Source organism: Ictidomys tridecemlineatus, chromosome 3 (genome assembly GCF_052094955.1).
Source record: "Ictidomys tridecemlineatus isolate mIctTri1 chromosome 3, mIctTri1.hap1, whole genome shotgun sequence".
NCBI classification, from domain to species: domain Eukaryota; kingdom Metazoa; phylum Chordata; class Mammalia; order Rodentia; family Sciuridae; genus Ictidomys; species Ictidomys tridecemlineatus.
In genome coordinates this window covers 144,534,747-144,560,574 of record NC_135479.1, presented here as the reverse complement: position 1 = coordinate 144,560,574, position 25,828 = coordinate 144,534,747, and the positions used below count along the sequence as shown (strand labels likewise).

General features: G+C 33.9%; 1 protein-coding gene across 2 annotated transcripts in view; it reads right to left on the bottom strand.

Annotated features, from left to right (window-relative positions):
• The window catches only part of Ccdc14 (coiled-coil domain containing 14), a 61,419-nt gene that overhangs the window by 35,328 nt on the left and 263 nt on the right, over positions 1-25,828 (bottom strand). The window contains exons 2-5 of one of the 2 annotated variants that reach the window (XM_005338881.4): positions 18,758-18,813; positions 18,371-18,443; positions 18,046-18,115; positions 17,830-17,952 (exon numbers count right to left, since the gene is read on the bottom strand). In XM_005338881.4, the coding sequence (XP_005338938.3) occupies positions 17,830-17,952; positions 18,046-18,115; positions 18,371-18,443; positions 18,758-18,813 (322 nt within the window). The remainder of the gene's footprint in view (positions 1-17,829; positions 17,953-18,045; positions 18,116-18,370; positions 18,444-18,757; positions 18,814-25,828) is intronic. The other variant, XM_078044098.1, reaches the window with a different exon arrangement.

Below are 25,828 nucleotides of genomic sequence, written 5' to 3'. Positions count from 1 at the left end.
ACGATTCCTCAAAAACATTTACCATAACATCTTAGGGGAAAAAAGGACTTTCAAAAGTAGTTCAATTCATCACATATTTTACAGAAGGGCTTTAGCACTATTATTCCCTAAAGAAAAACACCTGAATTATTTTTGAAAGTGGTGAATTAAGCTTTTTCCTGTCAAAAATTTATGCTAATTCTTTAATAGTCCCCACTAAATGCTCTTTGTAAAACCTCTCCTTCGATTATAATATCTGTCTTAAGGGTATTGTATTCTAAAATCCTTCACTTAGTTCCTAGTCCAGTTTATATTCTCAGGGGAAAAGGGAATAAAAAAGACAGAATATAATAATCCTGATGCTTTAACAATTAAAAACTTAGGAGTTTTGAGATCAATTAGTAAGAGTGAACTTATACGCCAAAAACAACACTTAGCAAATGCAAAAAAAAAAAAGATGCTAATTCCTTGTATCTTATCAGATCAAAATGGAATGAAATTAGAAACCAACATGATAAGACCCTATAGAAGTTATATAAACACATGGAGATTGAAAACATGGAAATTGAACAATATACTTTTTTTAAAAATTTTCTTTTTTTTTCTTTTTTGGTACTAGGGACACTTAATCACTGAGCCATATCTCCAACCCCTTTTTAAATATCTTTATTTTATTTATTTATTTTTAAATGTGGTGCTGAGGATCAAACTCAGTGCCTCACACATGCTAGGTAAGTGCTCACACTGAGTCACAACTGCAGCATCCTGAGCAATACATTTTTCAATGATGAATGGGTGATAGACGAAATCAGGGGAGAAATTTAAAAATTCTTAGACTCAAACAAGAATAGTGATACAACATATCAGAACCTCTAGGACACGATGAAGGGAGTTCCAAGACGAAAATTTATAGCTATGAGTAAGTACTTACATAAGAAAATCAGAAAGATCCCAAATAAACAACCTAATGATGCATTCTCAAGGCCCTTGAAAAAGAACAAACTAATTCCAAACCATTAAAAAGAAGAAAATAATAAAGATCGGAGCTGATATCAATGAAATTGAGAATGAAAAAAAAATTCAAAGGATCAATGAAAGGGAAGAATTGGTTCTGGGGAAAAAAATGAGATTTATAAGCCCTTAAAATTAATTGAAAAAAAAGAGAAAATCCATTTTAATATAATTAGATATTTTTTTTAAAAGGCATCACAGAAATACAGAGGATCATTAGAGACAATTTTGAAAACTTACACTTCATTAAATAGGAAAACTTAGAAGAAATGGATACATTTCTAGACAAATATGAACTACAAAACTGAATCAAGAGGAAATAAATGGAAAACCTAAACAGTCCAATAACCTGTATTGAGATAGAAGCAATAATAAAAAGCTTCCAACAAAGAAAACCCTAGGACCAGATGGATTCTCAGATGAATTCTACCAAACAAACCTTTAAAGAAGAACTAATGTCAATACTCCTCAAATTATTCCATAAGATAAAACACTACCAAAAATACATTCTAGGAAGCCAGTATCACACTCATAACAAAACCAGATAAGGACACATCAAAGAAATAAAACAACAACCCAATATCCCTGAAGACTTAGATAAAAAATTCTTAATAAAATAACATGAGAAGAATGTATACCAGGTCCAAAGTTGGTTTTGTTCCAGATATGCAAGGATGGTCTAATATATGTAAATCAATAAATGTAATTTAACACATAAATAGAAAGACAAAAATCACAGTCATCTCAATAGATGCAGATAATGCCTTCGACAAAATTTAGCATCCATTATAATAAAAACACTGAAGAAAAGAGATAGAAAGAACCTACCTCAACATTATAAAGGCTATATATGAAAAAAACAAAGCCAAATTCATAGTAAATAGGGAAAAACTGAAAGTATTTCCTTCAAGATCTGGGACAAGACAAGGATATCTACTCTTAACCACTCCTATTTAATATAGTGCTAGAAATTCAAGCGACAGTAATTAGGCAAGAGAAAGAAATAAAAGGGATAAAAATAGGAAAGAAAAGTAAAATTATCACTGTTTGTAATGTGATCCTATACTTAGAAGGTCCAAAAACCTCCACTAAAAGACTGTTAAGCTAATAAATTTGGCAAAGTAGCAGGTTACAAAATCAACACACAAAAATCAATTAGTTTTCTATACATCAACAATAAATCTGAGAAAGATATCAGGAAGACAATTCCATTCACAATAGCCTCAAAGAAAATAAAATACCTAGGAATAAATCTAAACGAGGAAGTAAAAGACCTCTACAAAAAAACTACAGAAAACTGAAGAAAGAAATTGAAAAAGGGGCTGGGGCTGTAGCTCAGTGGTATAGCGCTTGCCTTGCACATGTGAGGTACTAGGTTCAATCCTCAGCACCATATAAAAATAAAGGTATTGTGTACATCTACAACTAAAAATATTTTTTAAAAAAAGAAAGAAAGAAATTGAAGAACTCAGAAAACACTCATGGACAGGCAGAAATAATACTATTAAGTGGCCATACTACCAAAAAGAATATACATATTCAATGTAATCCCCATCAAAATACCAATGACATTCTTCACTGAACTAGAAAAACAGTCTTAAAACTCAATTGGAAGAATAAAGGACCCAGAATAGCCAAAGCAATTCTAAGCCAAAAAAAAAACCAACCAACCAAACAAACAAACAAAAAACAGTGCAGAAGGCATCACAATACCTGACTTTGAAATATACTACAGAGCTACAGTAACATGCATGGTACTGACATAAAAACAAACGCAGAGACCAATGGTACAATAGAAGACACAGGGACAAAACTACATAGAAACAGTTATCTGATCCTTGACAAAAGTGCCATACATAGGAGTATTTTTAAACATAAGATCTTTTAAACAAATGGTGCTGGGAAAACTGGTTATCCCTATGTAGAAGAATTATACTCTAACCCTGCACAAAAATTAACTCAAAATGGATGAAAAGATCTAGGAATTAGAACAGAAACTATGCAACTCCTAGAAGAAAACACAGGGTCAACACTTCAATATCTAGGAACAGGCAACAACTTTCTCAATAGGACCTCTAAAGTTCAGGAAATAATGCTAAAGGTTAATAAATGGGATGGCATCAAATTCAAAACCTTCTGCACAGCAAAGGAAACAATTAGGAATATGAAGAGAGAACCTACAGAATGGGAGAAAATCTTTGTTAGCTACTCTTCTGATAGAAGATTAACATCTAGAATATGTAAAGAACTCAAAAAACTTTTGCACCAATAAAATCAAATAACCCAATTAATAAATGGGCAAATGAACTAAATAGATGCTTCTCAATAAAAAAATAAAATGGTCAATACATGAAAATGCGTTCAATATCATAACAATTAGGAAAATGCAAATAACACTGAGATTACATCTTACACCAGTCAGAATGGTAATCATCAAGAATACAAATAATAATAAATGCTGACAAGGATGTGGAAAATAAAGGAACACTTTTACACTGTTGGTGGGATTATAAATTAGTACAGCCACTATGGAAATCAGTATGAAGGTTTCCCCAAGGACTAGAGATGAAACCATGAGCCAGCTGTATCACTCCTCAATATTCATCCTAAAGAATTAAAGCCATCATACTACAATGATACATGCATACCCATGTTTATATCATTGCAATTCACAATAGCCAAACTATGGAATCAGTGTAGGTGTCCATCAATGGATGAATGGATAAAGAAAATGTGGTATATATACCCAATGGAGTTTTATTCAGTCATAAAAGAAAAATGAAATTATGTCATTTGCAGTAAAATGGATGGAACTAGATATCATTATGTCTAATTATTAAATAAGTCAAACTCAGATGGTCAAGGGTCATATGTTTTCTCTCACATGGAAACTAGAGAAGAAACAGGAAGAGGGGGGGAAATCCCATGAAAATCAGAGAGAGATTAGTACAGAAAAGGGACCAAGGGATTATACAAAATAGAAACCTGGTATTAATAAACTAATAAATAAAAAACAAGTTTTCTATATGGTACTACTTAACAAATTGATATAAAAATCTGAATTCTACTTACCTGTCTAATGAAATGCCCTCCACAAATGTTCACAAAACAATATTAGCAGAAATGAGAGTGTTCTGGTAGATCATAGGTTATCAGAGTACAAAATAAATTTAGAAAAATACATAGCCTGTGGTAGTACCTATCAAAGCCAAACATACATATAACCTATGACACAACAATTCTACTCTCTTGTATAAACCTAACAGAAATGAGTGCCTATATCAATTTCAAAAGTTTATTTACTGAGTAATCTTGAGCAAATTGCTTAGCTTTTATTGACTTCCTCTTCCTCATTAGAAAAATGGTAATTAAAAAAGTATTTTAAGGGCTGGGGTTGTGGCTCATTAGTAGAGTGCCTGCCTAGCACATGGAAGCACTGGGTTCGATCCTCAGCACCACATAACAATAAATCAATAAAAAAAAGTATTATGTCCATCTACAACTAAAAAAGATTTTTAAAAAAACTCTAAAAAAATATTTTAAGACTGTTGTAAGAAGTAAACACTTGCCTAGTTCTTAAATCAATGTACAGTACACAGTAAAAATTCATTAAATGTTACAACATCAGATAGCTGCAAACTCTTAAGTAAATACTTCATTATCCATAAATATTGCTATCTGATGATAATATACCACTGAACAAGAGGTGATTAAAACCAAAAGCAGTAATTGTTATATTCACAATCTGAACAAAATGAGTTACCAAAAAAAAAAAAAGCGCTGGTTAATAGATCCATGTAAAGCAAGTATTACTTCTTATTACAAATATAATTTTTATAATAAATTAAATGGGAAGGTACTCTTATCTAGAATATTTTAACTTTGAAATGCAATAGCTCTTATTCTTTCTTTTCAAGGAGTCATTTTACAGGCTCTCATCAAGCTGAGCTACATACAATATTATGCCTCTGCCAGCAGATGTCATCGTCCAACATAAAACTTTAAGTCCAAACATACTTCTTAAAAATCAAAGTCCTCTAATAAAATGACTTATTTTGCTCCTCTAAAAACTCAGTTTGTATGAAACTCTATTGATAATGGTGAATATTTGTACATTTGGTATAAAGTCTTAAAGCAAATAATCCAGGACAAGTTAGAAACCACAAATGGATTTAAAAGAAATATTACATTTGAATTATTATTATACAATTTAATTTTAAAAACAAAGCAATAAAATGGGTTTATTACTATATAAACACAAATAAGTATATGTTCTTGCTTTTCTTAATGACACCAAAGCACCTTCCATGAAAACTTTACCTAACAGATCAGGATGACAATGTTTAATTAATGATTAGAACTCATGAGGAAGGCATTCATTTATTCAGTCCATGAAATCTTTTCAATCCATGAATTCTAGGTGTTGTACAAGTGGTGGCCTTTGCTTGGATATATAAGCACAGGCAAGTCAGTCTTGCCACCCAAATAAAGAGCATCTAGTGCAGTTAAAAGCAACTGGATACCTATTATAATTTGAAATACAAAAGAACATCTGGCCTTGATAGGGCAATCACTGCTCAAAAGATTCTGCCTGTGTGTTTTATTTCTCAAAGAGAGAGCAGATGGCCCCCAGCTTATGATGGCTCAATTTACGATTTTATTTTTTTATCTTACAATGCTATAAAGCAAGATGCATTCAGTAGAAACCATACTTCAGATTGTGAATGTTTATCTTTTCTAGGTTGTACCATATTCTCTTATGATGCTAAGCAACAGCACCAAACACTATAGCTCCCGGCAGCATGCAATCATGAGGTTAAACATATTTTTCAATGAATTGTGTTGCTAAGCTATGATGTTCGGTAGGCTAGGCATTTTTCTTTTAAGTTATAATGTTTTTAATTTACACTGGATTTATGGAAAATATACCACCACCATAGGTCAAAAAGCATCTGTATGTTATTAAAAGCATAATCACGAAAGCATTCAAATGTTATCAAATCTAAAAAGTTGTTTATTTAAGTGAAACTTTTTTGGCCAGGTGCAATGGTATAGGCCTTTAGTCTTAGCTAACTGGGAGGCTAAGACAGTAGGATTTTGAGATCAAGGCCAGCCTGGGTTTCACAGCAAGGTCCTCTCTCAAGAGAAAAAAAAAAAAATTAAATGTCAGAACCACTTCATATAAGCTCAATACATTTCTCAAACTGCCTCTCTGCCTCTTTCACCAGAATGCATTGAATAGGTTTACTCGACTCCACAGACATTCAAAAATCAAGTAGGTCCCAGACAGAAAGTATATAAGAAGGCTGTGCCCCAGAAGACAGTCAACAACAACAAAAAAAAACAGTAAGATGGAATATGTTAAAATTAAAATGATAGCTACTAGTTAACATGCTGAAATAGATTCCTTAAAATTCTATTTATGATTATCTCAGTTGGGAAGAGAGGTAAAAGAGAAGAATATCAGGGCTGGGGATGTGGCTCAAGCGGTGGTGCGCTCGCCTGGCATGCGTGCAGCCCGGGTTCGATCCTCAGCACCACATACAAACAAAGATGTTGTGTCCGCCAATAACTAAAAATAAATATTAAAATTCTCTCTCTTGATCTAAAAAAAAAAAAGAGAGAGAAGAATATCACTGAGCATTAAGATAACAGAGCAAAAACCCCTACTTTACCACACATACACCAAAAAAAACAAAAAATGTTCCTTTCTAGATAGCATTACAGGTTAGTAAACTAAAGAACAAGAGGGAAGGAGAATTCTCTTCTAGTGAGTTGAATTTAGGAGTAAATTATCAATGAGACCTAATTTCTAATACTGTTACCCTAAAGAAGATTGTCCTATGGAAGTAGGTCCTTCCTTCTGATGAAGAAAGTATGGTGGGGGAAGAACAATAAGAATATTGTGTACTGATCACAGGTTAGAACTGCTGATTTGACTCTAATCCAAATGAGAATTTAATGCTAGGAGCCCAAAATGTCAGTTTTCTTTCATCTGCCACTCCAAATCCATCCTCTACTGGTCTCCACCCTGCTCTTCCAGGGATGCTGATCTATATGGATTACACTGTTAAGAGAGAATTCTTCATGGGTCTCTCTTGCTCCTACACATCTTCCTGTGTATGCTGAGAAAGCAAAGTTTTTTGACTTAAGCTCTTTACCTGGGCCAATTCTCAGGGTTGTATTTGTAGTCAGCAAACCTGAAGATGAGGCAATGTATCCCTCTGGACATATCTGCTTACTGTTTATTATCATAGTGACAGATTTCTCAAGCTCAGTGTCCCTTAGCTGCTATCCTAACCCAAAGCATGTGCAGCATGTATCTGGTTCCATCACATTACCACCCCCTACCCCCTAATAAGGTGTTGAGGAGAACTAATGCAAATATGCTGATAGATACACTGCTTGCTATGCTATAAAAGAGTCCTTTGTCTCTGATCCAGTAACCTGTGTCCTCTGTCACGATTTTCGACACAATAAGACTAATTTACCAACCTGTGAGAATAAAAATCAAATTGGATAAAAATCAATCCAATCAATTGGCATATCTAAGAAAGGAAGAAGAATGAAGTCAGAGTGCTTCTTCTTGCTCCCTCTTGATGAGGTAATCTTAAGCTAGTTTTGTAAGCTAGCTGCACTTCTCAAGGTAGTCTACTCTATAAATAGTATCTCCTTCTGGGTCCAGTAATCTTTTGTCTCTTCTAATTCTTTAAGGCTTAGTGTTAATGACAGCTCTGCTGCTGTTGCTAGCACTAGGTAGCACAATCTCTTATGGTTTTCACTACCCGATTCATTTCTTTGTAATGAAACTCTCCTCAAATTATAGTGGATATTGCTATCTTGTTTCTTGTTAGAACTCTGACTGACAGAAGTCAGAATCCAACAAGTCGATACCATGATACCCACTGTCAATCACATATTCAAATGTGAATTTCTTGAGGAAGGGTCCCCTGGAGACTGAAGGAATAGGTGCTACCAGTTCTTTCTTTATCCATTGGGTCCCCATCCAAGGGCTTCTGTGCAAAGAGGTAAGATCAGGTTGAGCTCATTTTTTCTTAAAAGGTCAGACAGTAAATGTATTAGGTTTAGTGGGCCAGTTTCCTGTCAAAACTCAAAAGTCTAACTCTGAAACACAAAACCAGTCACAGAAAACACGGGTTTTGAAATGGCAAAATAGAGAAGGTTGCTTTTCTGGCTGCTACATGGCATGACCCAAATAAAGAAGATAGGCAGCTTCTCAGCAAGAGGGATGAAAAAGTGGGGTAGGTACTTTACTGGAATTTAATACTGGACATTCAAAGCAGATCAAAGACTCGGATGGTTGGTTATAATAAGAAAGAAATCCTCAATGTCACAGCCACTGCCATAGCCAAAGGCACCAGCCAGAGTGGTCCCTCAGTGAGCAAAGTAGAGGGACAAGGAAATTGATGGAACCTGCATTTTGAGGAGGCCTGAGTCATTGCAGAATATCCATGTGCAGGAAAGAAGCAGTGTATCTCCTGGCTGGTGTGGAAGCCAAAGGAAGGAACCATTTAGCAGCCATGGTCTGGGGGCTGGAAGCTAAGGGACCCATTTCCTGGCTAACCCAAGTTTCATCTGAAATATAGGCCTGGCAAACCCAAAATATAAGACACTTGCTATGCTACAAAAGAGTCTTTTTGTCTCTGATCCAGTAATCTTCTGTCCTCTGTTAGGATTCACGACACAATAAGACTAATTATCAGCTTGTGAGAATAAAACTTGTGAGAACAAATTCCAGATCTCATACACATTAAGAGGGCTATACACATTAAGAGGGCTTCAGTAAGTGTGCCTAAGTGATCAGAAGAAAATCAAACGTTGAGAGGGGTTTACACAGGGGAACACTAGTTGTGGCAACCCAACCAGCTCTTGTAAGACCAGCTGGGAGAGACCACCCTGCCTGGGAATTCAAAAGCGTTGGTAGGGGGACAGGAAAGATTGAGTTTGGAGACTAAACGTGAGACCAGGAAACATGGGGTCCACTGGGGACGGAGTGGACTAAGAATCAGCTCCTCCACCACACAAGTAGAACCCAGGAGCGATCCCTAGGGTAGAGCCTTCCAACATGGACTAGCAAGTGCAGGGCCCTGGAGATGCACTGATTTAAAATCTCCAGACCAACTGGCATTCAGTGAAGAGCCTGGAGCCTTCCTAAACCTAAACCCTGCCTAAAGGAGTTCCACCTACAGGATTATCTCCTTCACTCCAGAAACCCCACCCTGACACTGCTAAGAAGGAAAGCTGGGAATCTTTTGAATTCCAATGGAAATAATTCCTTAACTTCTCATCAAGATTATTTTTTCTTTTCAATGTTTGTGACCTTAATGATTCATGAACATTTATACATATTCTTTTCTTTATTTTTTTATTTCTAGCATTTTTGAAGCCAGTTGTTTTTCATGGATCAATAATTTGAGGAGTAGGATGTTTGACTATTATAGTTCAGTTTTGTTTTGTACTCTTATTTTTAATTTTTAAATTTTTTACTTTATATATTTTTTGTCTCACTTATCTGTTTCCCTTGATTCTCTCTCTTGCTTCTGCTCACAGCCAATCTCTACTATTCTCTTTCACTTCTTTTAATTTTTTTACTACTATCTTCTCTCCTTCTCCCTCATAATCATCAAATCCTATATCATTCCGTTCCCTGTTCAACATTTGAAATTGTAAACCCTTTTACAAACTTACTGTTTTTATTGTACGCTGATAATTTTACTCATAACTGATCATGTCTTTACTGTTTATTGTCACAACTAACATTGTAGATATCATTGCAGAAACTATTTGGTTTAATGGTATATATTGTTTGAACTGATTGTTGTTGTTATTTTTCATATAACTTTATTTATTTTATGTGGTGCTGAGGATTGAACCTAGTGCCTCACATGTGTTAGGCAAGCACTCTACCACTGAGCCACAACCCCAGCTCCTATTGTTATTATTTATCTCCCCCTAAATGGTGAGGTACTGGAAACCTTCAGGTACAGATAAGTCCATAGGGTAGAAACTACTGCCTCAGATCCATATTGTTAGATGGGTAGACAAAGAAAAAACATGAAAAAGCAAGGGAACAAATTGCCCCAAAGAAACCAACAAACTTCAATAACAGAATCCATTGACACTACAGTGGAAGAAATGTCAGAGAAAGAGTTTAGAATGTATATAAACTAATCTGCTAGATAAAGGACAATGTAAGGAGTAAAATCAGAGAAAAAATTCAGAAAGTGAAAATTCACTTCAACAGAGATAGATTCTAAAATGAAATCAGCAAAAAAAAAATCCTCAAAATGAAGGAATTAATAAACCAAATTAAAATTTCAATGGAATGCATCACCAACTGACTAGACTACTTGAAAGACAGAGTTTCAGGCAATGAGAACAATATATATAATCTTGAAAATAAAGTTTACCATAGAGAAAAGATGTTAAGAGACCATGAACAGAACTTCCAAGAAATATAAGATAACCAGGAAAGACCAAACTTAAGGTTTATTGAGATAGATGAAGGCTAGGAGATACAAACCAAAGGAATGGACATGCTTTTCAATGAAATAATATTAGAAAATTTCCCAAACCTAAATAATGAAATGGAAAAATCAAATAGAGAAGGCTTACAGGACCCCAAATATACAAAATTATAACAGACCCAAACTAAGGCACATTATTATGAAAATGTCTAAATACAGAATAAGGATTGAATTTTAAAAACTGACAGAGAAAAACAATAGGTCACATTTAAAGGGAAACACATCCAGATCTCAGCTGATTTCTCAACCCAGATCCTCAAAGCTGGGAGGTCTTAAAATAATATATATCAAGCTCTGAAAGAAAATGGATGCCAGCCAAGAATATTATACCCAGCAAAATCAAGCTTCAGAACTGCCAATGAACTAAAAACCTTCCATGATAAAAGTTAAAAGAATTCACAACTAGAAAGCCTGCACTACAAAACATACTCAATAAGATACTTCATGAAGAAGAAATGAAAAACAAAAATGAAAATCAGCAAAGGAAGAAACTACACTAGACCAATAGTCAATCAAAGGCGAAACTAATTCAAATTAAAAATCAGAAATAAATCAAAATGACAGGGAACAAAAATCATTTCTCAATAATAACACTGAATGTAAATGACCTAAACAAATCAATCAATCAAAAGGCACAGACAGGGCTAGAGTTGTGGTTCAGTGGTAGAGCACTTGCCTAGCATGTGTGAGGTATGAGTTCGATTCTCAGCACCACATATAAATAAATAAAAGGTCCATAGAAAACTAAAAAAAAAAAAAAGAAATATATATATATATATATATATATAGGCAGATTGAATTAAAAACAAAGACTCAACAATGTACTGTCTTCAAGAGACTCACCTTATAGGCAAAGACATCCACAGACTCATAGTAAAAGGATAGGAAAAAACATATCATTCACATGGATCTTGTAAACAATCAGGGATTTACATCTTCATATCATATAAAGTGGACTTCAAACCAAAATTAATCAGAAGGGACAAAGAAGGACATTTCATACTACTTAAAGGAATTATACAATCAACAAGACATAAGAATCTTCATGCCCCAAACAATGGAGCATCTACATACATCAAACTAACTGTTCTCAATTTCAAGAATCAAACAGACCATAACACAATAATACTGGGTGTCTAACACACCTCTCTCACCACTGAATACATTCTCCATACAAAAGAAATTAATAGTTTAAACTTAACAAACATATATAGAATATTTCATCCAGCAATGACTGAATACATTTTCTTCTTAGCAGCACACAGATCTTTCTCTAAAATAGATCAGATCTTAGACCACAAAGCTACTCTTAGCAAATACAAAAAAATATAGATAATACCTTGCATTCTATCAGATTATAATGGAATGAAATTAAAAATCAGTGATAAAATAAAAAATAGGAGCTATTCTAACAACCAGATATTAAATAATATACTGTTGAATGACTAATGGATAGCAGAAGAAATCCAGGGATGAAATAAAAAAAAAAAATACAGGTAAATGAGAATAGCAGCATAACATAGCAAAATATCTGGGACACTATGAAGGACATTATGAAGTTCTAAGAGGAAGGTTCATTGCATTGAAGTCATTCATTAAAAGAATATAAAGTCACTAAATAACTTAACATTACTCCTCCAACCCATAGAAAAAGAAGAACAAATCAACACCAAAAGCAGAAGACAGGAAATAATTAAAATCAGAGCTAAACTCAACGAAACTGAAAAAAAAAAAAATTCAAAAAAAAAGTTCATTCTTTGAAAAAAATAAATAAAATTGATAAACTCTTACCCAAGCTAACAAAGAAAAAACTCAAATTATAAAAATTCATGATGAAAAAGGAAATAACACAATGGACACAACTGAAATAAAAATGATAATAAAACTATTTTAAAAATGTATACTATAATAAAATAGAAAAACTTGAAGACACTGACAAATTTCTAAAGACACAGGACAAACCCAAACTGAAGCAGGAGAACAGAGAAAATTTAAACAGATCAATTTCAAGCAAGGAAATTGAAGACACAATCAAAAGCCTACCAACAATAGGGCAGAAAAGATGGTGAAATGAGATGGACATCATTATCCTAGGTACATGTAAGACTGCATATATGGTGCAATGCTACATTGTGTACAGAGAAATAAAAAGTTGTGATGAAATTACATACAATGAATCAAAATGCATTCTGCTATCATGTATAGCTAATTAAAATAATTTTTTTTAAAAAAAGGCCTACCAACAAAGAAAAGACTAGGATCAGATGGATTCTCAGCCAAGTTCTTACCAGATCTTCAAAGAACTAATACCAATCCACCTGAAATTATTCCATGAAACAGAAAAGGAGGAAACTCTTCTAAACTCATTTAATGAAGCTAGTATCACCCTGATATCAAAACCAGAAAAAACACATCAAGGAAAGAAAACCTCAAACCAATATCCCTGATTAATACAGATGCAAAAATTAATAAAATACTGGCAAATCACATATAAGAACATAAAGAGGACAATATGATCGAGTGGGGTTCAAAAGAGAGTAAAAGATGATCAAGCAGGATTTATCCTCAGGATACAAGTCTGGTTCAACATAAAGGAATCAATAAACATAATTCATCATATCAATAAACTTGAAAGATAAGAATCACATGATTATCTCAACAGATGCAGAAAAAGCATTTGACACAATATAGCTAGCATGCATTCATGTTCAAAACACTAGAAAAACTAGGGATAGTAGTAACATACCTCAATATTGTAAAAGCTATGTATGTTAAAGGCCAACATCAATCTAAATGAAGAAAAATTGAAAGCATTCCTTCTAAAAACTGGAATAAGACAAGGATGTCCTGTTTCACCACTTCTATTCAATGAAGTCCTTGACACTCTGGCAATTAGGCAGAAAAAAGAAATTAAAGGGATACAAACAGGAAAAGAAGAACTCAAACTACCCTTATTTGCTAATGACATTATTTTATACTTAGAAGATACAAAAAACTCCATCAAAAAACTTCTAAAACTCATAAGCAAATTCAGCAAAATAGCAGGATATAAAATTAACACCCGGGAGGGGAGGGAGGTGGGGATAAGGAGGGCAGCAGAATACAACAGACACTAGTATTGCTGTATGTATATACGTGACTGTATAACCAATGTGATCCTGCAATCTGTACACGTGGAAAAATGAGAATTCATACCCCATTTGAATCAAATGTATGATATGTCAAGATCATTGTATTGTCTCGAGCAACTAATAAAAAATAAAAATTAAAAAAAATTAACACCCATAAATCAATTGCATTCCTATACACCAATGATAAATCAACTGAAAAAGAAATTAGGAAAATTATCCAATTCACAATAGCCTCAAAGGAAAAAATATTTGGTAAGCAATCTTACAAAAAAAAGGTGAAAGTCCTCTATAATGAAAACTACAGAACACTGAAGAAGCCTAAAGACCTTAGAAGATAGAAGATCCCCTATATTCTTGGATAGATAGAATTAATATTTTCAAAATGGCCATACTATCAAAAACACTCTACAGATTTAATGCAATTTCTATTAAAATTCCAATGATGTCCTTCATAGAAATAGAGAAAGCAGTCATGAAATTCATTTGGAAAAATAAGAGACCCAGAATAGTGAAAGCAATCCATAGTTTAAAAAAAAGTGAAGCAAGAGAATCACAATACTAGACCTTAAATTATACTACAGTAATAAAAATAGTATGGTATTGGCACCAAAAAGACATGAAGACCAATGGTACAAAACAGAAGACATAGAGAAAAAGCCACATAAATACTATTAGCTCATATTAGACAAAGGTGCCATAAGCATATACTGGAGAAAAGATAGCCTATTCAATAAGTTGCGCTGGGAAAACTGGGAATCCATATGTAGCAAAATAACATTAACCCTTATCTCTCACCCTGCACAAAACTCAACTTAATGTGGATCAAGGACCTAGGCATTAGACCAGAAACCCTGCACCTACTGGAAGAAAATGTAGGCCCAATGCTCCATCCTATCAGCTTAGGAATCGAATTCCTCAACAAGACTCCTAAAACACAAGAAATAAAATCAGGAATCAATAAATGGGATGGTATCAAACTAAAAATCTTCACAATAGAGGACAATCAAAAATATGAAGAGAGCCAACAGAATTTGGGACAAAATCTTTACTACCTACCTGCACCTCAAATAAAGCATTAATGTATAACACAAAAAACTTCACACCAAAATAGCAGATAACCCAATCAATAAATGGGTAAAGGAAATAAAGAGGCACTTCAAGAAGAAATACAATTAGTCAACAAATATTCGAAAAAATATTCAACATTTCTAACAATTAAATAAATGCAAATTAAAACTACACTGAGATTTCATCGCATACCAGTTAGAATAAAAATTAAGAATACAAGTAACAATAAATGTTGATAAGGATGTGAGGGAAAAAGTTACACTTATATGCCACTGGTAGCACCATACATTGGCACAAGCCTCTGGAAAGCAATATGAAGATTCCTCAGAAAACTTGGAATGGAACCACCATTTGATCCAGTTAACCTACTCCTTGGCATATACCCAAAGGACTTAAAATGAGCATACTATAGTGACGCAGCCAGATCAATGTTAATAGCAGCTCAATTCACAATAGCTAAACCATAGGAATCAACCAAGGTGCCCTACAACAGATGAATGGATAAAGAAAATGTGGTATATATACACAATGGAATATTACTGCCATAGAGAAGAATGAAATTATGGCATTTTCCAGTAAATAGATGGAATTGGAGACTATCATGCTAAGTGAAATAAGCCAATCCCAAAAAACCAGAGGCCAAATGTTCTCTCTTATAGGAAGATGCTAACACACAATAAAGTGAAGAGGGAAGAACAGAAGTTCACTGGATTAGACAAAAGAGAATGAAGGGAAGTGAGGATGGGAAAAGGAAAGACAGTAGAATGAACCAGACATAACTTTCCTGTGTTCATACCGGTCATTCATTATGGCCAAAGTAACTCCACATCACGTACAATCATAAGAATGGGTAATTATAGTCCATGTAATGTATAATATGTCAAAATACACTCTACTGTCCTATGTATCTAAAAAGAATAAAAATTTTTAAAAAAGAAAAAACTATGAATAAATAAGCAGGACTGCATTCTAATAAAACTTTGTTCACAAAATAAAATATTATTTATAAAATAAAATTGACCAAACCATGTTGACCCCTGGTTTAGACTGATGTTGTTCAGACATATAATACAAGCCATATATTATTTAAAATTCTTAGTAGCCACATTTAAAAGTGAAAAGGATAGGTAAGTTTAGTTTTCATCATATTTTACATTTTAAATCAATGCAGCCAAAATATTAATATTTCAATACGTAGTACAGAGAACCAAGATGTTTTATTTTTTGTATTAGATTTTCTAAATCCAATATATATTTTACACAAAGCACATCTTAATCTGGACAACAAATTTTCATCATAAATACCTGATCTAAATTTATACTTAAGGAAATTTACAGTTGAAAAAAAAATAGATTCATTCACTCAAGTGATTCCAAAGATAGCTATAAGTTTTATTAATTGGATCAAGCTGTTTTCAATTTTATTAATTAGAATTCAATAACATCAAAAAATTCCTTGCATTCACATTTCAAGTGCTCAACAGCTTCATGTGGCTAGTGCCTATCCTCCTGAACAGGGCAGGTCAACATATGAGGCTCAATTGACTGACCTTCCAACATGGAAGGACTGAAATAAGCTGTTTCTCTTCTTTCATTCTCTAACTCATGACTATATAGAATAATATCTAGCCCTATGAATGTTTTATCTCCATTTTCTTAGTCTCTTTGCCTGGATCCTGATCTCTTAATATCCAGGGGTAGCCAGATGATTTTCTAAATTTTATCCTTTGTACTAAATGTAAGCATGCTCTGAAGTGCTGACATTTCTGGCCCACCATAAACTGTGGAACTATTCAGAATTCTCATTGTACCCTGATTTTATCAGTACATACTCTATATACATGTTGAAATATCACGCTGTACCCTATACATATGTATAATTACATTTTAACTAAAAAAAAAAAAAATAGAAATAGCCAGGTGTGGTGGTATGTGTCCGTAATACCAGCAACTCAGAAAATTGAGGCAGGAGGATCACAAATTCAACTCCAGCCTGGGCAACTTAGCAAGACCATGTCCAAAATAAAAAGGGCTGAGGATGTAACTCAGTGGCAAAGCACTTGCCTAGATTGTACTTGGTCCTGGGTTCAATCTCCAGATTCAGAGAGAGGGAGAGAGGGAGGGAGGAAGAGAGGGAGGGAGGGAGGGAGGAAGAGAGGGAGGGAGGGAGGGAAGGAAGGAAGGAAGGAAGGAAGGAAGGAAGGAAGGAAGGAAGGAAGGAAGGAAGGAAGGAACAAACGAACAAATCCTATTGTGGATACTTGGAAGGAAGGAGGGAAGGAAGGAAGAAGGAAGGAAGGAGGGAAGGAAGGAAGGAAGGAAGGAAGGAACAAACGAACAAATCCTATTGTGGATATTTGGAAGGAAGGAAGGAAGGAAGGAAGGAAGGAAGGAAGGAACGAACGAACGAATGAACGAACAAATGAACGAACGAACGAACAAATCCTATTGTGGATACTTTATTCAATTATTATTTTGGACCATACTGTTCTATATATCTTTTTGAGAAACATAATCAAAATTTGCTTGTTCTAAACTGTTTGCTGAACTGCTACCCTTAATTAAGTCAGCAAAGTTAACCCTAAGGATATAAAATACCACTGGTTGTATTAACCATCAATCACTGGAAGGCTTTCTTTTCTGTTCAACTTGGAAGCTTACTTTCTTATGTACCATGAACCTTAAATGCAGCTCAAAAAAGTTGAGTTCTGTAACCAACTTAGGATATAAACGTACAAAGTAATTTTAAAACAATTATTATTTATAAGTACATCCCTGAAATGCAACCAATTTGTGATTATCTATGAAAACAAGTGACAGGTGAAACAAAGATAATTACACATACACCTCCTAAATGTCATTCTGAGTTTAAATACTTTATCCTGCAAATCCATAGATTCTTATCCTACTTTTCTACTTAGAAAAGTAACAATAAACAAAGTGACTACTAAGCTGTATAGTGAGAAACACAAACGCACACATATACTTAAATAAAAATATATTATTAAAATGAAAGAAAACTGCATATTCCTGATAATTTATCAAATCTCCAGAATTAAGGATTATCTTTAATAAGAAAAAAAAATGCTTACATGTTTCCTTCCAGACTACTGAAGGAAAAATATGTTTCTCATGTCCTTTCTTTTTAGATCCACATTTTTTGCCTTCTAAAGGTCTGGAGTTACATCTATTTTCTGAATATGCTGTTTCTGAAGCTATGAATAATTAAAATAAAATTTGTTAGCATTTATAAAAGTTACTTAATTGAGAAAAGGTGATCAGGGAAGAAGCATTAAAAAAAATAAAACCTGAATCTTCATTTCTCAAAATGTCCCGCAGCAAAGAAGCACAACCATCAAGCCCCTGTATAGTTTCAGTCTGTAAGGAGAAAGTCATTTAAAATACATTTGTATATAAAATTATAGTGCATAGAAAAAAATATGTATTATGCAACTTTAAATAAAATTCTTTATAAGCAATTTATTATTGGTAGAAAACATGTTTTAAAGCAATAGCCTTCCTATTTCCTCAAGGCAATTTATACTTTACCTTTGTATTCTATTTTCATTTCTAGGCTTTTACCTGAAGGCTAAGTAAAATAGTGTGTATTATAGGTGTTCGGTCTAATCTTACCTGACTTTCTGAATCAGAATGAGTGGGATAGCCAGAATTTGCATTAAAACGTGATATTTTTCTTAAATGGGTCCTAGAAAACAAGATTAACAGTGTTATAAATAATACAATTTTTCCCCCTCAAAATATGTTAGTAAGTAGTCATTTTCTTTCCATTTTTTTGTAAAGAAGGCTTGCCTAACAATGTATAACATGAATAGGACATTATGAAGACTGGAAAGACTGTTAAAACTGTTAAAATCTGGGTAGATTTGAAAAGTTATTCCCCAGAAGATGTAAAGGAAGAGGTGCATCTAGTTTTCTGGAATAGGGAAAATGCAATCCAGCCCAAAGTTCTAAAAACTTTCTTGAGATTTCCTGAAGTTATAAACTTCTTTCTGTACTTACCCTTTCTTTCCATTTGTTAATTTAGCAGATCCAGAGTTCCTTCCTGAAGATAACACCTATGATATAATGTATTATATTATAGTAGATACACAAATACTTTTCCATCATATTTTCAATATGCTATCTTAACAAGATCTGAAATGTTATTCATATTTTTCCATTTTCCCAAGCTGAAACTCTGTACCTACCAAACAGTAAATTCCCATCCTCTCTTCTCATCACTCCTTGAAACCACCATATTCTACTTTATATAAATTTGACTACTCTAGAGACCTCATATAAGTGAAATTATACAGTATAATGTCTTAAAGCTTCATCCATGTTGGATCATACATAAAAATTTTCCTTCCTTTATAAGGCTGAATATTCCATAGTATATGTGCAGTATTCATTCATTTTTTTTAAATAAATGAGATATCCTAAAAATCCACAATTATAATTTAACACTTTACAATAAATTTGCTCTACATAAAATGTGAAGCAAGCAACACATGTGTTTGTTCCTTATGCTTATTTAGGCTGAAAACTGAGATATCATTTCAAACCTAATACAATTAAGTTGGAACTATACTCATAATCCCTGAACATGTTCTACATTTCCCAAATTCTTTGAAACTTAATACTTCAAGATATAGGACAGAGTTCATAACTCTGGTTTCATTTATCCACATTACTTAGAAGGTCTAATAAGGACCAGCACATAAAAACTACCCTTCTTCTTTATCTACATCTCATTCTTTCAATCTTTCTTTTTAAACTAATATAGCAATGTTGGTTCTTCAAAAAGGTTTTATTTTAAAAATAACATAGGTAGGCTACTTTTTATGTAGAACAAAAGGAAAAACATGCATTTGCTTTTATATGTACCCAATAACTTCGAAGTTATGCAAGAAAACAGTTAAGTATAGTTACTTCCAGAGAGAGAAACAGGGTATCTGCGGGATAGAGTAAAAGGGGAACTTTCTATGGCATACATTAATAAATACATATCAGATAAATATAATCTTTCAAATATAATTTAAAAACATTAAAGTCCCTAATCCTCTCCCCCTTATTCCATCCTCTAGATAGAGGTACTGCTCGCAATTTCATTTGTGATTTGTCCTGACACGTTTACATATTTCATCCCAAGATAGTTCTGTGCAGTAACTACCAAACTTCCTGAAGTTGTATTCTATTATTTGCTTAAATATGTACTCCCCCTTCTAATGAGAATACCTTTTTTTAAAAAATGGGTTGATAATAGTTATACCTTTTAAGATAACTTGGAATACGATGGAGGGTCATAAACCCCACAGTGAAAAATCAACATCATAGAAAATACAATGCCATGTAACATAGCCTGATCATACTCAGGTCTTTCCCTTTGGTATATCTGTGTTGGTGTCCTGGCTGGAATAATGATACAAATCCAACCTATGATGCTGCTATGCCCCAGATCAATTCTGAAAACAATTACCACATTTACTGCCTTTCAAAATTAAGTGGAAAAAATACACTGTCTGAAATAAATGTATGACATAATTATATGATTATCTACAAAATATTTCTTAAAAAGAAAAACACTGACTAAAAAGAAAAATCTGGTAAAGAAAATTACCCTTAAGAAAAACACTCCAAAAGAGTATCTCTCATATTGAACATTTCCTCCCAATTCATGGAGGTATTTTTTTATTTTGAAATAGCACAAAGAAGTCCTATATATGCTTCAATCAGATTCCACAAATTCTGACATTTTACTACATTTGCCATATTCTCAATATGTATCTACAACATTATTTCTTGTCTGAACCATTTCAGAGTAACTGCAGACATAATATGCTTAAATATGCCAGGTGTGGTGACACACGCCTCTAATCCCAGCAGTCCAGGAGGCTAAGGCAAGAGGATCATGAGTTCAAAGCCAGTCTCGGCAATTTAGTGTGGCCTTAAGCAACTTAGTGAGACCCTGTCTCAAAATAAAATATACAAAGGGCTGTAGATGTGACTCAGTGATTAAACACCCCTGGGTTCAATCCCTGGTACAAAATAATATAAATAAATATATATAAGTATATATTTATGTGCATATAATACACACACACACACACACATATATGCCTAAATATAGAATAGGTCATTCTCTAATTATCAAAACGAGGAAATTAACATTGATATAGTATTGCAACCTGTGATCTTATTTGCATGTTGCCAATTATCCCAATACTGCCCTCTACAGAAAAAACCTGATCCATAGCTAATTCAGAATCATATTTTGCATTAAACTGTCATAGCCACAGCCCTTAGGTCTCCTTTAATGTGGAATAGTTCCCTGGATAGCCATTCATTGTCCTTTATAACCCTGATATATTCAGAGTAGAGGCCAGTTAGTTTGTAGAATTTCCATCTAGAAGTTTAGATGTCTGTGATGTTTCCTCAGGATCAAACTAAGTTATGCATTTTGGGCAGGAATACTACAAAGTCATTTTGGGCAGAAATACTACAAAGTCAAACATATCATTTTCAATACAGTATGAGCAGACATGTGATGTCAGTTTGTCCTACCACTGGCTATGTAAACTGATTATTTAAAACAGTGTCTCGGGCTGGGGTTGTGGCTCAGTGGTAGTGCACTTGTCTAGCACATGTGAGGCACTGGGTTCAATCCTAAGCACCACATTAAAAAATAAACAAATAAAATAAAGGTATTGTGTCCATCTATAAAATATTTTTTAAAACAACGTGTCTGCCAGGTTTTTCACTGTAAAGTTACTATTTTTACCTTTGCAATTATTAAGCATTTTATGGGGAAATATCTAGACACTATGTAGATATCCAATCATCAAACTTCCACCCAATTTAGCATCCACTGAGGACTCTGGTTCACTCAATTGTCAAATGGTGATTTCTTATAATTTTTATTTTTAATTTGATCTTTTTAGTTATATGACAATAGAATGTATTTTGACATATTATACACACATGGAGTATAACTTCCCATTCTTGTGGTTGTACATGATGTGCCATTACACTGGTCATGAAATCATATATGAATTCATAACAAAGGAAAATTATGTCCAATTCCAAATAGTGAGGTTTTGTTTTTGTTTTTGTTTTTCCTTTTGGTACCTGGGGAATGAATCCAGTGGCACATAACCACTGATCCACATCTCCAGTTCTCCTTTGTATTTTATTTCACATATAGTGAAATCTTTTTCAGCGCTGAAAAAGAAGGAAATTCTGCCATATGCAATAACAAGGATGAACCCTGAAGACATTCTGCTAAGTGAACTAAGCTAGCCCAGGACAAATACTGAATGTATCAGTACTACATGATTCCACTCATATGAGGTATCTAAAGTAGTCAGGGTGTAGGCCAAATATACAGGAGTAGAATAGAATGGTGATTGCAGAGGTTGGGGCAAGAGGGAAAGAGGACTTGCTATTCAGTAGGTATAAAGTTTTGGTTTTGTAAAATGAATAAGCTCCAGAGATCTAACCAACATTGTGCTTATAGTTACCAATGCTGTATTTTGTTAAGGTAGATCTCATATTGAATATACTTAAGACAGTCTAAAAAAGAGATGAGCTTGGTTGTAAAAAGGTAAGGAACAGTTCAAAAAATGATGGGGACTTGTTAAAATTAAGAAGGAACCAACTTGAAGAGGCTCCCACTACTAAATCTGGCACATTTTGATCCTTTATCAATTCATCTATAGATAAACATGTAGATTGTTTCTACTTCTTGGTATTGTGAATAATGAATACCAGTGTAAATATCTATTTAAGATCCTGATTTCAATTAAGATAAATACCTCGAAGTAGAATTGGCTAGACCTTATAAGAGTTCTATTTAAGTTCTTTTAAGGAAACTTCATACTTTTCTATAGCAGCTGTACCATATATATTCCCAGCAATAGCTATCCATGTTCTAATTTCTCAACATCCTCACCAACACTTTGTTTTGTGTTCAGTATTTAGAAACCAAGATTTAGGTACTAAATGTGCTCTTTGCTATCAGGGCCTCCAGTCTTTTTCCTATGCATTTTTTCACTGAGTCATGATGACTTGTAATTTTTAATTTTTTTTAGCTTTTGAATCTTTTTCTATATTAACAGTCAAAAAAGTTAATGGTGGGCTGGGTTATGGCTCAGAGGTAAAGCGCTTGCCTAGCATGCAAGAGGCACTGGATTCGATCCTCAGCACCACATGAAAATAAAATATATTGTGTCTATATCTGTATATATATCTGTAATATATCTGTATATATATCTGTAAATATATCTGTAAATATATCTGTATATATATATAAATATATATATAAAAAAATATATAAAATATATAAAATATATAAAATATATAAAAAAAATAAATCTGTATATATATCTGTAAATATATCTGTAACTAAAAATAAGTTTTTTTTAAAAAAGTTAATGGTAACGTTCCCTTGAGTAGAAGTAATATAATATGACCTTGATTTGCTTCACATCTTTGATAATTAAAAATCAAACCTGAGGGCTGGAGTAGCAGAGTGATTTCCTGACATGTGTGAGGCACTGGGTTCAATCCTCGGCACCACATAAAAAATAAATAAATAAATAAACAAATAAAATAAAAGCATTCTGTCCATCTACAATAATAAAAAATAAAATATATTTTAAAAAATCAAACTGAGCGCTGGAGCTGAGGCTCAGTGACAGAGCTCTTGCCTCACAGGTATGAGGAACTAGATTCAATCCTCAGCACCACATAAAAATAATTACATAAAAAGATATTATGTCAATTTACAACTAAAAAAAATATTAAAAAAAAAAACCTGGGAGGACTGGGGCTGTGGCTCAGCAGTAGAGCCTTCACCTAGCATGTATGAGGCACTAGGTTCGATCCTTGGCACCACATAAAAATAAATAAAATAAAAATTTTTTAAAAATCAAACCTGGAACAATCCTTTCTATATACTGAAAATAGCCTTTTTATATTTAGGATTAAAATCATAATTTCTTTGGAAAAAGTTATTAAAAGTTATTAGTTTAATGCCCTTGCTACAAACTGCAAAACTGCACTTAGGAGTGTCCCAAATCATAATACAGCAGCTAATCAGTTTGTTTTCACACTTACTTCCACTACTTTTCATTAAACTTTTAATTTTTCTATATGAGAATATAAGCTTTTCTTAATCATCCCCATATTTCCTACCAAGTACAAGATAGCATTGTCTTTGTAGAATAACTGGTTATATTAAAGCCTTTCCACTTAATAAACTCCCTGCCATTATTTCGGTATAAACCTAAAATTAAGAAATTTACCTTGTCTAAAGTCATACATCTAAGAATAGTATAATGTTTAAAAGAATGGACTCTGGCTATGCGAGTCTGAATACTATTTCCACAGTCTACCAGCTGTGTAATTAAATAGTTGGGAAGTTTTTGAATTCTCCATCCCTCAATCTCCTTATTTATAAAACAGAGATGATAACATTATTTACCTCATAAGGCTAGTATAAAAATTAAATGAGTTATTATATGTAATATATAAAAAACTCTCATAGTAGTACCTGCCACATAATGAATGCTAGTTATCATCAGGATGATAAAAAACTAGGTGTTTGGGGAATTAAAATTTATTGGATACATATGTCATTTGTGTGGCAGATATTTTACCAGATTTTCTTATTTCATCTCCCCAATTCCTTGAAGCAAAATTTTACACCTATTTAATAGCAAAAGGATAGGATTCTCAAAGAAGCAAAAAGTACTTTGCTAACCATCATCACAATAGTGGCAGAACTGGAATCTGAATGTGATTATTGTGAATATCAAAACCATATTTTTCATCCTTACTAAATGCACATATTCTGAATTCATTCAATATATGAGTTCATTCATTCAATATCTGAGTTCATTCAAAAAAAATCTGTAAAAGTGGGCTGGTCTAGAAGTATTCACACTTCTAGTTTCAAGCCAAATCCCGAAGAAAGGGTGCAAGATTCACATTAATGGGGAAGACAGTAGTTTTGATAAATGAAGGAACACCAAAAACAAAACCAAATAAAGTTCTATATAGTTAAGGGAAGATCAACCTGAGCAAAGGGTCTGAGAAATAATTGATTCAATCCCTGAAAATATACAATATGCCAAGTGCTGTCCTTGACCTTGAAGATATGGAGAAAAAATAGTTTAGAAGCAGAGGCAGACTACCATTATAGCCAGCCTGAAAAGTGGTTTGATAAGTTATTAAGGATATAAATGGGGGGCTGAAGAGTACCCAACCAATGCAGGATGCTAGGGTGTAAGGTAAGGGTTCTACAGATGGTCCGTGAGTTGAGGACCAGAAGATGCAAAGCGGTGATGTCAGTCTTAAAAGGGCATTCTACACAGACCAGAATGTGAAAAGGCAGCAGAGGGCCCAGAGCACTGGGATTATGTAGTTTTGAACTTGACTGGATTGGGAAAGGAGGCTGAAAAGTATAAAACATGTCAGTGTTCTCACACCAAAGAACAGGATCCACTTTGAAAAAAATGAGCTCCCGTGTTGTATTTTAAGCAGAACCGCTGTATTACAACGAGGAACGTATACTTGAGACACTAACCGGGAAACTTTTTTAAAAAAATGTCAGCAATAGTGAAAGAAGGCTGGGGATATAGCTCAGTTGGTAGAGTGCTTGCCTAGCATACACATGGACCTGGGTTCAATCCCCAGCACCACCAAAAAAAAAAAAATTAGTGATGGAAGATGAGCTAACAATGGCAATAGTGGAAAAACCCAGGAGCTGGATCTGATGCGACGATTTACACACGCAAGGAGAGATTAAGTCAAGTCACTCGACCAGCGGCGAAAGCTGGGACTCGAACCCGGCCCGACCTCAAAGCCGGCCTGAGCTCTGGAGGGCTGAGGCGACTTGCATCTACCGACAGAATCGCTGTTAGGATGGGAGGACCAAGGGTCCCCCACTACCCAGCCTCATCATTTTCAGAGCCGCCGCGCCGTCTTGGATTTGTTTGTTTTTCCCCAAGCAGTTTTACACGCCCCCTGCCAGAGTCCCCTCAAGTCCCCGCCACCCACACAGTGGACTCCTCGGATCCACAACCCTCA